General features: G+C 39.1%; 1 protein-coding gene across 1 annotated transcript in view; it reads left to right on the plus strand.

Annotated features, from left to right (window-relative positions):
• PIKFYVE (phosphoinositide kinase, FYVE-type zinc finger containing) overlaps nt 1-13,743 on the plus strand; it is a 208,584-nt gene that overhangs the window by 41,414 nt on the left and 153,427 nt on the right. The window contains exons 2-5 of the mRNA XM_063430121.1: nt 4,315-4,496; nt 10,529-10,699; nt 10,983-11,098; nt 12,445-12,616. Of these exons, the coding sequence (XP_063286191.1) occupies nt 4,325-4,496; nt 10,529-10,699; nt 10,983-11,098; nt 12,445-12,616 (631 nt within the window). The 5' untranslated portion in view covers nt 4,315-4,324. The remainder of the gene's footprint in view (nt 1-4,314; nt 4,497-10,528; nt 10,700-10,982; nt 11,099-12,444; nt 12,617-13,743) is intronic.

Raw genomic sequence — 13,743 nt, forward strand, 5'->3', positions numbered from 1 at the left:
ATATATCTATATCCATCTTTTTTTTTTTTTTTAGATTTATATTTAAGCCGCTTTCCATTTTTAGCTGAAAGATTAACTGATTTTTTATGGTTTCCCAATTTGGTATACTATTAGTTCTCCATCTTCTAGCTATAGAGATCTTTGCCGCTATTAGCGCATGAGTAAGAAAGTATTGAAAATCCATATTATATTGGCTAAGATTTAAGTGTAGTATAAATAATTCTGGAGACAAGGGTATTTTAGTATCGATTATTTCTTGGATTTTGCCTATAAACATTTTCCAAAATTCTATTATCAAGGGACAGCTCCACCAGATATGTAACATGTCTCCCGTCGCACTATCACACCGCCAGCAAGTAGCTGATATGTTATGATCCATTTTATTCATGCGACTTGGGACCAGGTACAGTCTATTTATAATCTTAAAATGTAACTCAACTAAATTTAAGCATTTAATATGTTTAACCACAGACACCCAAGCTTTTTTCCAGTCGCTTTTTTCCAATTTTTTCTTTATTTTCAAATCTTTCTCCCATTTCTCAATGGCCGGAAAAATAAGATCTTCTTCCTCGAGTCTTAGTATCGAATTACACTTTTTTAATAGATTTTTCGTGTCATTCGCTTTCAGCAGATGACATAACTTACATTTAACTTCTGAATGTTCTTTATCTAGTACTTTGCTTAAGTAACTGTTAATCCTTATGAAGTTATATTTTTCTTTTTCTGGAAGAGCGAATTCTGTACTTAATTGTTCAAATGATTTAAGATTTGATCCAATCATTAGGTCTTCTATATTTTGAATACCTGCTTTGGCCCAATTTTTTAAATTTAGATCTTCTATATTGTTTTCCAAAATTAGAATTGGTAAAGTGTTAATGATACGATTGTTAAGACCCATATTTTTTCTTATTTTGTTCCATGCTTCTCCAATATTTTGTAACACTATACTTTCAGAACATGGTTGGCAGTTATCTTTCTTTTTTTGCGTCAACCAAAAAAGGGTAGACAGATCTTTATTATATGACATTTTTTTTTCTATTGCGTACCATCTCTCATGTTTAGACTCTGTATGTTGTGAGATAATGCAATGAGAGAGAGTACTCGCTTGATAGTATTGTTGTATCAGCGCAAGTCCTACTCCTCCATTTGCTTGTTTAATCGCCAAGAATTTTCTTGCCAGCCTAGGTTTCTTTGATTGCCATATAAATTTAGAGAAGGATTGTTGAATAAGTGATAGCCAGCTGTCGGGTACCTTCAAAGGAAGCATTCTGAATAGGTATAACCACTTTGGTAGAACATAGGATTTAACTATATTTATACGGCCCCACCAGGAGAATTCCAGATTTCTCCAATCTTTTAATAGCTTGTTCATTTTTAGAAGTAATGGGAGGAAATTAATCTCAACAATTTTGCTTGGATCTGTACAGATGTTAATTCCCAAATAATTAAATGATTTTTCAATCCAAGTAAAGTCAAACCTCTTTTTTATCTCTTTTTTTTCTTCCCTATTTACATTACTCGCCAAAATAGTTGATTTGTCTGTATTTAATCTGTAGCCAGAAACCTGTGAAAACTTTTCTATAGTTGTCATGAGCTGTGTTATTGATTGTAACGGATTTTCTAAAGTTATGATCACATCATCTGCGTAAAGGTTTATTTTTATGTTTTCTTTCTTATGGTCAAAACCCGAGATGTTTTCTTCTTGTCTAATGGCAGATGCCAAAGGTTCTAATGAGATTATATAGAGTAAGGGGGATAGCGGACACCCCTGTCGTGTTCCATTAGATAATGGGAACCACTCTGAGCTAAAGCCATTCCCCTTTATTCTTGCTGTTGGGCCAGTGTATAGGGCAAAAATGTTCTCAAGAAGTCTTCCCTCCAATCCAAATCGCTGTAGTGTTTGTCTCATGAACTCCCAGTTGACCCTGTCGAATGCTTTCTCAGCATCTAAGGACAGGGTCAACATGGGAGTTCCAGTGGTCCAAGCGGAATCCAATATGTCAATCAATCTTCTGATGTTATGGGTTGAAGACCTCTCCGGGACAAACCCGACTTGGTCTCTGTTTATTATTTCTGATATAATTTTTTTTAAACGTTCTGCTATCATAGCAGAGTATATTTTAATGTCGGTATTCAACAATGAGATTGGACGATAATTCTTTATCTTCTCTGCATCCTTTTCTTGTTTAAGGATAGGCACTATATTTGCTTGTAACAGTTCTGCCGGTATGCTATTAGGTGTAACAAAGGAATTGAAAACTTCAATTAGGTCCGTTTTAATATTATTTCCTAACAATTTGTAAAAAAGGTTATCAAATCCATCTGGACCAGAGGATTTATTCTTTTTTAATTTGTTGATACAGAAAATCAGTTCTTCTTCTTGAAAAGTTTTATTAAGCTCCTGCAGTTGTATTTGTGAAATTTTTGGACTCTTTATGTTCTCGAGAAATGCACTAATGTTCGACGTTTCGGTAAGATCTTTAATATTGTATAGATCTTGATAGTAATTTTTGAAGGCTTCTGCTATTTTTTCAGGTCTCAAGATAGTCTCTCCATTATCAATAATTTTGGTGATGATTCTTTTCGATTTTTCTTTTTTTATTCTGTTCGTCATTAGTTTTTCTGCTCTATTTCCGGTGTAGTACCATTTCTGTTTTAAGTAATGCAACGCATTATTAGCCTTTGTCATAAGGTGTTCATTAATTAATTTTTCAGTGTCTATAATTTCATTAGTAATACTCCGAGATGGTTTATTTTTATTTTGTTCAAGTAAATTGTCTAGTTTTATGTACAATTCAGCTAAATTTGCCTTTTTTTTATTTAATTTATTCTCTTTTGCTGCTAAGCTTATAAAAAGGCCCCTTATTACTGATTTATAAGCACACCAAGTCATTGCTGGAGAGACATCTTTGTTTCTGTTTTCTTTGAAAAAATAATCTGTTGTATCTTTGATTTGTTTAAGATTGTCTTCATTTTTAAGTAACCAGTCTTTCATTTTCCAGTCAGCTCTTGTTCTTTGATGTTGTTCTTTTATATCTAGGATGACCGGATTATGATCTGACCATGTAGTGGCTATTATAAAAACCTTTTTAATTTGGCTCGCTAAGTTTCTGTCCCCCAAAAAGAGATCAATTCTAGAATATGAGCAGAAAGCTTTTGAGAAACAGGAAAAATCCTTTTCCTTCGTATGAAATATCCTCCAATAATCTAAAAGTTGGGCTTGTTTAATTAATTCTGAAAATTTTTTAGCAGTCATCTTCAAGTTTCCATAGTTACTGGTTTTTGTTTTAGAACTTCGGTCTATCTCAATATCGGGTACGCAGTTAAAATCTCCCATAACCATAACTCGGCCCATTTTCACGCGTTCAGTTTTATTAAGCACTTTTTTAATAAATGCAATTTGTGATACATTATGGAGTGTTAACTCTTGTGAAGCACAAATAAAAAATTATCGTAGGAGGTTAGCATCCATTTAGCATATCTTTAAAGAAGAACCGTGCATTTTAAAAGGTGTATTTTCTTACCCTCTAATTTTGACAAATTAGTTTGTGAGGTCAGAGAAATAATGTGCGTCATCTTCTTAACTCCTTGTCAGTAATTGTTATAAGCTATGTTCAAATCCGCCATCAGTCATCCTAGAGAGTGGAGAAGAAACTAACAATATTTTGGTGTCCTCTCCGCACAGAGTTCTGCTTGAGTTGTGATATCAAGCACTAAATCTTTGACTATACATTTTAAAAGAAAATGGAGAATCACATGGGGAAAAAAGTACATGGAGATGTTATGGCTTACAGTGAATATGTGACAAACCAAATGTGAGAACTAGAAGAGATTATGTTGTACATTTTGTAAGTTGGACCTTCCAATGTATTTCTCTCTTCCCACTCTTGAGTTTTTGGTTTGAAAGTGGGGTAAAAAGAGAGAGTAACGTAGAGCATACAAAAATATATAATTCATAATAATTTGACATGGAATGTAGTTGGCTGGTTGCTACATTTGTTTCTACGTCCTCTAACCCCTACTTTGTTTACCTGCAGTACTGTGGAGAATCTGATAAACATTGCATACCTGTCCTGCTCTAATGGTTAGTGAAGGACTGTCAATGCATAATGTGACTTGGTGATCTATGCTACTGTTAGCCACAACACAGAATTAAATATTTGTTTGTTCTTATCTTACATTATCAATGTTTTTTTAATCACAAATGATCACATATAGTCAGCCGTTGTAAAATCTTAGTTTAATTCTTCCGTAGTATAGCTTCTGCAAATAACACCCACTGAACTGGATGTTTTTATTTTACAATCTATTTAGGTCTCATGAAATGGCCACAGAGGACCAGTCCTCACCAACCCAGGAATCAATCGGCGAGCTTCCCAGATCTCCAAGTAGCCCATCTCGCTTAACTCATTTTAAACCACTAACTCCTGATCAAGAAGATCCACCCTTCAAATCTGCATACAGCTCCTTTGTGAATCTGTTTCGTTTCACTAAAGGTATTTATTAACAATGCACATTAATTTATTTCCCCTCTAGTGTATGGCTTAAAAATCGCTATATATATATATATATATATATATATATATATATATATATATATATATATATATATATATATATATATATATATATATATATATATATATATATATATATATATATATATATATATATATATATATATATATTAACCTGGGATGTATGTACTAACTAGACTGATGTGTTTGAATCGTTAGCAGGATTTAAGAGTTCTTGCATGGTAAGATTTGTGTAAAAATCACAAGTTAGCCATGATACCAGTTAGTAATTATGTAGCCTTTGGTATTTTCCAACTCTTATACAATTTCATACTTTTATGAATGATTTTATTTTCCTTCTGCTGTGCACAATAGTTTGACACAAGAGATGCACATTTATCATGAAGGAACTGATTGTTTCTTTTTTTTTTTTTTTTTTTTTTTTTTTAAGTTAGCAGGATGATGCAGTTACTTTCTTGATAAGCATAATTGGCTGATATATCTACAGGATTTTATTGCTTTGGAAAGCTTGTATAACTAATACCAATTAACAAGATGTAATTTTCACTTTCCCCATGTCTCATGTAAATGCTTCATTCCCATACATGTTATAATTTGATTATCATTAGTCCAGTTACATCCATGTGTCTGTGTCCAAAAACTGTCCTGTAGGCTTCTGGTGAAATAATAACCAGGAAAAGCTGGGACTTACAAGCTGGTAGTGGTGTTTTTCTAATAGCCGTTTCTCAACCAAGAGTGCTTTAGTAATTCATTGGCAGGTGTTAGACGATCACATGTTTAATGGTCCAAACCTTCTGATCTAAATATCTCATGTTATTGATTTTGTGCTTAGTGTTGCCACATCAGTCACATCTCTCCCATTAGAATGTTAATAAAAGAAATACAAAAGTTTATTCCTAATGATAGTGTCCTGTACCAGTTTAATTTACCAGTCTCCCTCCAAGTGCTTGAAAATTATAGTTTACTTAAATTTTCTTCTTCTCCACCTCTGGAAGTGCATCCTTAGCTGTGATAAATTTCAATGATCTTTTTGACAAATTTCTTTCCCATAGGAAATCATTGGGAGGCTAGTGCGCATGTGTGGTAAAATGCTACTGTACTATCGGATTGAAATAGCCACGTTTCACTTGTGTGGCCTCCACTAGAGGCATTTTACCGCTGCACTGTAAACATTGATAATCCTGCAGAATTGCCGTGGTTTTAGTTGAAGGTGTAAAGCTACAGGGACATGGCACTTAGATCACTTTCTTGAGATGAAGTCTAGGTGCCTGCATTGTACTCTTTTAAGCCTTAGGTCTCCTGTTTCTCTGTAAATAAATGTGGATGGTGTTATTTTCCCATAATCCACGGTTTACCGTTATATTTATGTATGTGTATGAATACACATTTAGAATATCTAAATTTAAACACAAAATTTGAATCCAAATACAATGTACTAATGTTATCATTGTCCGCAAGTAAATTGAGTGCACGTGTATATTAACGTGATTTTTATTTATTTTACTTGCTTACAGTGGCTTGTGTGTGTATATATATATATATATATATATATATATATATATATATATATATATATATATATATATATACACGGGTACAAATATATTGGAAAACATCATGTTTGCATGATAGGTGCAATTTTAAATCCTGGAACATTAGTTGCTGACGAGATCATCCGTCAAACATTGCTACTTTAGTTTCCAGTTCTCATGTTTTAGTTAAGCACCAGAGTGTACCTTGGCATGCAGCTTTTATGAGGGAATTCCTGCATTTCACTGTTCTATTAAATTCCCCTTAAAGACCCTTGGCATCTAGAAGAAACACCGTTAATATTTGTAGTGTGTGTGTTTGGTATGACATTTTTATAAAGTATTTTTTATAGTCTACCAATCGGGTAATCACAGAAAAAAACTATTAGTAAAATTCTTACATTTGAACTTTGAAATGATGACAATTGCAGAAAATGGTTATATGGTTATATGATTTGCTACTTCATTATATATGTAAGGTTTACTTCAACCAAAAATCTGTGTCTTCGTTTAGCACTTTTGTTCGAGTGATTTTTGCTGTTCTGGTCTCACTCCTGATAAAAAAAAATAAAAAAAAAAACAACCTAAAACCTCCATTCCATCTCTGAGACCAAGTTCCCTCCTCAGCTTCTGTCCTCTTAGGGGAGGACATAGACTGAATTGAAGGGGGTGGCCGTCCTGCTATTGAAGGACTGTCTCCAGCATGCAGTTTGTCAGGTGTCCAATATGCACAGAATGAACTCTTGCTAACTCTTGTTCTGGGCTGACTAACAATGCTGCAATGACATTAGCTGTGGCCACTACCAATCCATGAAGTTGACTTTGTGCTTGAAGTAACACAATATTGTGTGTTTCGGCAACATCTGATGTGCCACACCTTATAAACGAGTCCTTTTAAAATGTCCAACTTGATCTTCAAAACCTTGTTCTTTACTGATAATCATACTGTTGCAAGGAGATGCTTAATAGCAGATTCAGTCCTATGTTTTGTTTGCTACGGCTCCTTATTAGCGAGATAAGTAACTAGTATGAAAGCTTTTGCATTAGTATTCCAAAATGTGTAACCTATTTAATTTGCAGGTCTTGAGATCTTAATAAGTCACCTTTTTAAATTAGAGGTGGCGGGAGGTCTAAAGTTTAATCTTCTTTATTGGTCACATGGGACTTTAAAAGGGAATGCAGTCCAAATAGACTGGGCCTCAACAATATGAAAAAAACCAAAAAACTTTAATTCCTCATGGCACTAGATTACATAGCATTCTTCCATCCACATGGTTAGGTCATTCGCCGCTCCTGGTGTGTTTGGAGTCCTCATTATATAGGCTGAAAGACACGCAATGTGACTCGAGGGCATTTAATGAAATTTTCCACACAACGTAAGCGAGGGCAGCGATGCGCCGTGGGTGACCTAGCTCATAGAGTGGTGATGCTTGAACACACACAAGGATACAATGTCTGAAGATACTTACAAGGAGCTACTGGAGGCTTAGAGGTAGCTACGCCACCTTTGGTCTCAGAAGCTGGTACAGATTCTCTGGAAATCGAGCAGGCATTTCTATAAGCACTCCAACAAAAGTGTTTGTTTTTAGCCCGGATGCTTCATAAGCGAAAGCACCTGTGCCATATCACGAAGGATAAGGAACAGGGTGATACACTCGCCCAACTACCTGTCCAGATTGTAGGCAAATTCTGTTCATTTTATTGAAGCGTCTATAATTTATCCTTGGGTTGCCCATCGAGAGACGAGATCTAACATGCGATTTGGATCACAGAAAACTGGAGCGGTATGTCTTGCCTTGGGAGTCATTGGAAATCCTACATGTCCCTCATCTCTATTAAAGATTTATAGGGGACTCTCTTAAGGTCTTAAACATAAGTAAGGCCCGGACCCGGATGGCCTCCCATTAAATACCTTAAGATGTTTGGAGATCTTCTCCTGCCTAAATTATTGGCTGGGCTCAGTTCTATGTTGGATGAGGGGCAATTTCCGAGGGACACTATTATGGCCACAAACGCATTAAACCCCAAAGAGGGCAAAGACCCGACCAGCTGCGCTAGCTATAGGCCTATCCCGATCCTCAATGTGGTTCTAAATTTATTCACTAAAGTGCTGAGTGGACGTAGTGTTACCGCAGCTGGTCCACCTAGACGAAGGAGAATACAATCTGGTCCACCTAGACGAAGGAGAATACAATCAGAGCCTTAATCATACACGCAGCTTGTAGTACGGGTCGGAAGGTTCTCTACAGACGCTGAGAAGACATTTGACTGGGTGGACTGGCAGTTCATGCTGGCCATGCTATGAAAGATAGTCCTAGGCTCGCACATGCTCTCCTGGGTCTCTTCGCTGTATACGCTCCCAATGCCCGTCTACGGATCAATGATGGACTCTTCCCTTTTCTCCAAATCAGAAATGGCACCAGCCGGGTGTTCCTTGTTCCCTCTCTCTAGAGCCTTTTCAGGTGGCGGTCAGACAGGATGGGGGTGTAACGGGGCTCACATGTGGAGGAGTCTGCCATAAGGTTGCTGTGTATGCAGATGATCTGCTCTTTTTCCTTGAGACTCCCCTAATCCACCTTTCCAAATTACTGTTGGTGTTCTTAACATATGGCAAGTTTTCAAACCTAAAACTCAATGCTGACAAATCAGAGGCACTTCCAATTGCCTACGCTTAAGTGGAGATCAGTCATTTACGCAATCCATTTGCTTTTCAATGATGTGAGAGCCGTCTCAAATATCTTGGCGTTTGGCTAACTAGAGACTTAATCTAGCTGTACCAGTAGACTTTCCTACCTGCTGTGGGGTCTCTGAAGTACGTAAGTCATAAAGAGGAATGGATTGTGTGTGTCGTGGTTTTCGGTTGCTTTATTTATTCCAAACAATCCATCACCATACCAATAACTTTTTTTCCCAATCTTTCAACTCAGCCCTGATACGATTTTGTTTGATATGCCGGTCCTCCCCGGATTAGCCAATCACAATTCTCTCTGCCAAAGAGGCTGGTTGGAGTTGGCCCCCCGTCAGTCCAGACTTATTACCGCGCTGCCCATCTCTTGTGGATAGTCTACTGGCACGCAGAAATTATGGACAAATCCTGAACACCCACTAATCAGTGGTGTGGTGCTTGCTTTGGACCACTGCTCGCCTTACCATGACACCGACTCTCCCCCCCCCCCCCCCCCCGACACCTCTAACCTACAACCCTGAGTTAGCAGGATCTCCACCTGAGACTTTGGATTCCTGAGAACTTGGACTGGTCTTCAAAATAATATGGAGAAAATCTTCTTTAGCACTTGTAAAATAAAGAAACCAAGAAAGAGTGCAGATGGAATTAAAACTACAAAGAATTTATCACAAAATGCACTTACAAAGGTCCAGATAAAAACCGCATATAATCCACTGTAAGGTGGAGATAAAAGTACAGCAAGTGAGTCCCCAATGTAGTAATCCAACGCGTTTCGTCCACTGGACTTCCTCAGATGCGTGAACTAATTTATAATTACTTCGGCCAGGCTTCACCGAATGTACCCTACAGCCTCTGTGATCTGCTGGAGATGTGAATTGGGCACAGACATTCACATCTGGTGGTCATGTCCTGAGACTTCCCCATTCTGGGACAGGACTCACGGTCTAATTTTGGAAATCTTTGACACAGATCTACCGAAAATAACCCCTTTCTATGCTTTTTCATATAAAACTCACCTTGTCCAATACAAGAAGTTGCTGACCCGCCACCTGCTAAATGCAGCAAAAGTGTTGATCCCTATGAAATGGCACACAACGGAAGTCCCAACGATATGGCAATTGTTGGCTAAAGTGGAGTAACTGTATGATATGAAAACGTTAAAAGCCTCCCTTCAGGGCAGACCGGACCAATGTGTGTAGCTCTGGGCTCCTTGGTGAGACTCTGAGAGTAATCTGGTCAACGTTGCCCGGATGAGTCCTGCGCTTTGACTTACAAAAAAGTAATTGCCACAATTCCGCAAAGCCTAATAGGACCAAATCCTTGAGAAAGGTAGCCAGTGAGGTGCCGAAACGTTGGGGGGAGGGTGGGGCATTGACGGCTTGTATTCTGTCCTATTAGGCTTGTGGAATTGTGGTAATTACTTTTGCATAAAGTGTTTTGTCTTGTTTGTTTTGGCCATTTGTTTGGTATAGTGTGTGCGTTTTATTTGTTTGAATAAATAATAATAATAAGTGTGTGTGTGTGTGTGTGTGTATATGTGTATGTATGTATATATATATATATATATATATATATATAATGTATATGTGTGTGTGTGTGTGTATATATAATTATATGTTACTTGGGACACTTAAGGAGTGCTTATGAGGTTTGCACCTTATTGCATTATTAATATCAGATAATTGTTTACTCTCCATGTGTTTTTGTAATTTGATTATCAATGTTTATGTACCATTAAAGCTTATTTATCAGTTTGTGTATTGTATATATTTTAGATGAAGTCAGACCAGCAACATCTTCAGATAGAACCGAGTCAGGGCCTGGTGATCCTGCACTGGGAAGCATGTGGTCTAGTCCACATCACTCTTCGGCGTCACGGTCTGACAGATCACCAATCCAGTATAAAAAGCAGCCAGTAGGCGAAAGAAGGACCTCCAATGCTTCAGGTATGTAACAACAAATTGTTTTTTGTATTTTTTTTTTAAATCCTCAACCAAATTGTTAAATGGAGTTTGAAACATGTTTTGTACAAATAAAGAATATCACAAATTAAATGGGATAAATGATTTGTACTTTTGATAAATAAGGGCTGAATGAAATTCAACAGTTCTAGCCATGCAATGGTAAATGGGTAGGTTTCAGAAAATGTTCCCTTTTAACAAACAGTTTTATCAGGAGAAATGAATAAAAATATATATTTTATAATTCTTTGGATTATATTCTCTTTAGACACTCGAAGAAAACCAGAACCACCTCTGGGTCATGACCCACGCACTGCTGTACAGCTGCGCAGTCTTACCACAGTGCTAAAACGATTGAAAGAGATTATGGAAGGGAAAAGCCAGGTACTAGACAACATATTTTACGTATGCTAAGATTACTCTGTTTTCTGATGCTCTGTTTATTAAACTAAAAAGGATATTTTTAATCTGCTGGAAATCACACTTGCAGCTTTGATGTCTGAATAAATGCTGCAGTTGGAGAAATGTATACCACCTCTTATGCAATTTAATAATACCACGGGCAGACGGATGAACCCTGAGGGGCAGAAACCATGGGGCCCTGGTGTGAAAATTGCCCTGGCCCCCCCAAACGTCTCACTCCCCCCAGCCCCTTAGCTTCTCCATGTGTCTCATTCATGCCCAACAGGGTTAGTGTGGCATGGTTGGAGGGTTGAGTATGACAGAATTGGAGCGACTAATGAGATGGGATGAGTGTGACAGTGCGAGAGAAGTTGAGTGTAATAGGGTGAATATGGCAGAGCCATGGTTGGTGAGTGTGGCATGGGTGAGTGACAGGATTGGGGGGGTAAATATGACCGTGCAAGAGAAGGTGAGTGTAATGGGGTGAGTATGGCATGGGTGAGTGACAGGATTGGTGGAGTTATTGTGAAGGGGGGTGACAGTGTGTATGGTGGGGTGAAAGTTACACACACACCCGTGCATACACTGACACTCATGCAGATATATAAACAAAGACATAAGCTCCTCTGGGGCTGTCACTTCCTCACAGCTCTGATGTCCTCAAAGGGGGCCCGGTCGGGCTGTTAAAACGCTGCAGCCCTGACCGCCCCCCCCTCCAGTAATACTGTGTCATCTGGTGGCCCTAACAGTTTGGGCCACCCAATGGGCCCCTGAACTTGCGACCGGGCTGGGGCCGCAACACATGGCAGCGGTGCACAGGGCGACCGGGCCTCCTCGAGTGGCGGGCTGGTCACGGCTGTGACCTCTGCGACCGCGGTAGTTCCACCACTGGTCAAAGCTATACTCGTTGGTTATTTCTCCGTGAAGAGACTGAAAGTCTTTTTTTGGGAAAATAGGGGAGGTTTGGGTTGGTTTGGGTGTTGGATTTAGTTCTTTCTGCGAGATTTTGCATAGCTTTTTAACCTTCTAAATTAGTACCATGATTGTCTGGTACATTGTCCAATACAGTTATTCTGAAATATAAATTAAAATTAATTTCTTCTTTTCACAAGCATTTTACTTTGTCCAAGCATAACCCACAATGGGTGATATCTGTTATCCTGGTTTATCTAAACAATGTAATTTGTCATGCATTTTGCCTATAGATTCATAAAAAGACGCACATTGCTTTTACAAACATACCTTGTATTAAACAGTTTTCTTTTATTTGGTAATGTGCCACATGTTTGCTATTTGTTTTACTTCAACCATGCCTTATTTGTTACCAGGACAGTGACTTGAAGCAGTACTGGATGCCTGACAGCCAGTGCAAAGAATGCTATGACTGCAGTGAAAAGTTCACCACCTTCCGAAGGAGACACCACTGTCGGCTTTGTGGTCAGATTTTCTGCAGCCGTTGCTGCAACCAGGAGATTCCTGGAAAATTTATGGGATATACAGGTTAGTCAGGTTCTTGCTTCTAAGCTGCATATACCGTATATACTCGAGTATAAGCCGAGTTTTTCAGCCCATTTTTTGGGCTGAAAAACCCCAACTCGGCTTATACTCGAGTCAAGGTCTGTATTATGGCAATTTGCATTGCCATAATACAGACTGGGGGGAGAGGGGAGCTGGCAGAGCTGTACTTACCTGTTCTGCAGCTCCTGTCAGCTCTCTCCTCCTCTGCGCCGTCCGGTCAGCACCTCGGTCAGCTCCCAGTGTAAATCTTGCGAGAGCCGCGGCTCTCGCGAGATTTACACTGGGAGCTGACAGAAGAGCAGAACGGACGGCGCAGAGGAGGAGAGAGCTGACAGGAGCTGCAGAACAGGTAAGTACAGCTCTGCCAGCCCCCCTCTCCCCCCCCACTGAACTGCCACTGGACCACCAGGGAAGGAGAGCCCCCCTCCCTGCCATATATCAAGCAGGGAGGGGGGACGAAAAAAAAAAATATAAATAAAATACGAAATAATAATACAAAATTAATAATAATAATAAAAAAATTAATAATAACAAAAAAAGGGGGATAAGGACCACTATGGGAGGGAGGGGGTGGGATAAGGACCACTATGGGAGGGAGGGGGGTATAAGGACCACTATGGGAGGGAGGGGGGGTATATGGACCACTATGGGAGGGAGAAGGGGGATAAGGACCACTATGAGAGGGAGGGGGTGGGATAAGGACCACTATGGGAGGGGAGGGGGAAGTAAGGACCACTAGGGGAGGGGTGAGTCAGGACCACTGGGGGGGGGGGGGTGAAGGAACACGGGGGTGGGGAGGTAAGGACCACTGAGGGAGGAGGAGGGGAAGTCAGGACATATGGGGGGGGAGGGGGCGGCAACATTTTTTTTGCCTACGGCGGCAAATATCCTTGCACCGGCCCTGCACACACTGCATTCACACACTGCATTCATACACACACACACACTGCATTCATGCACACACACACACTGCATTCATGCACACACACACACTGCATTCATGCACACACACACTGCATTCATGCACACACACACTGCACTCATACACACACGCTGCACTCATACACACACGCTGCACTCATACACACACACATACGCACACACTGCAT

This window comes from Pelobates fuscus, chromosome 8 (assembly GCF_036172605.1).
Source record: "Pelobates fuscus isolate aPelFus1 chromosome 8, aPelFus1.pri, whole genome shotgun sequence".
Taxonomy (NCBI): Eukaryota; Metazoa; Chordata; class Amphibia; order Anura; family Pelobatidae; genus Pelobates; species Pelobates fuscus.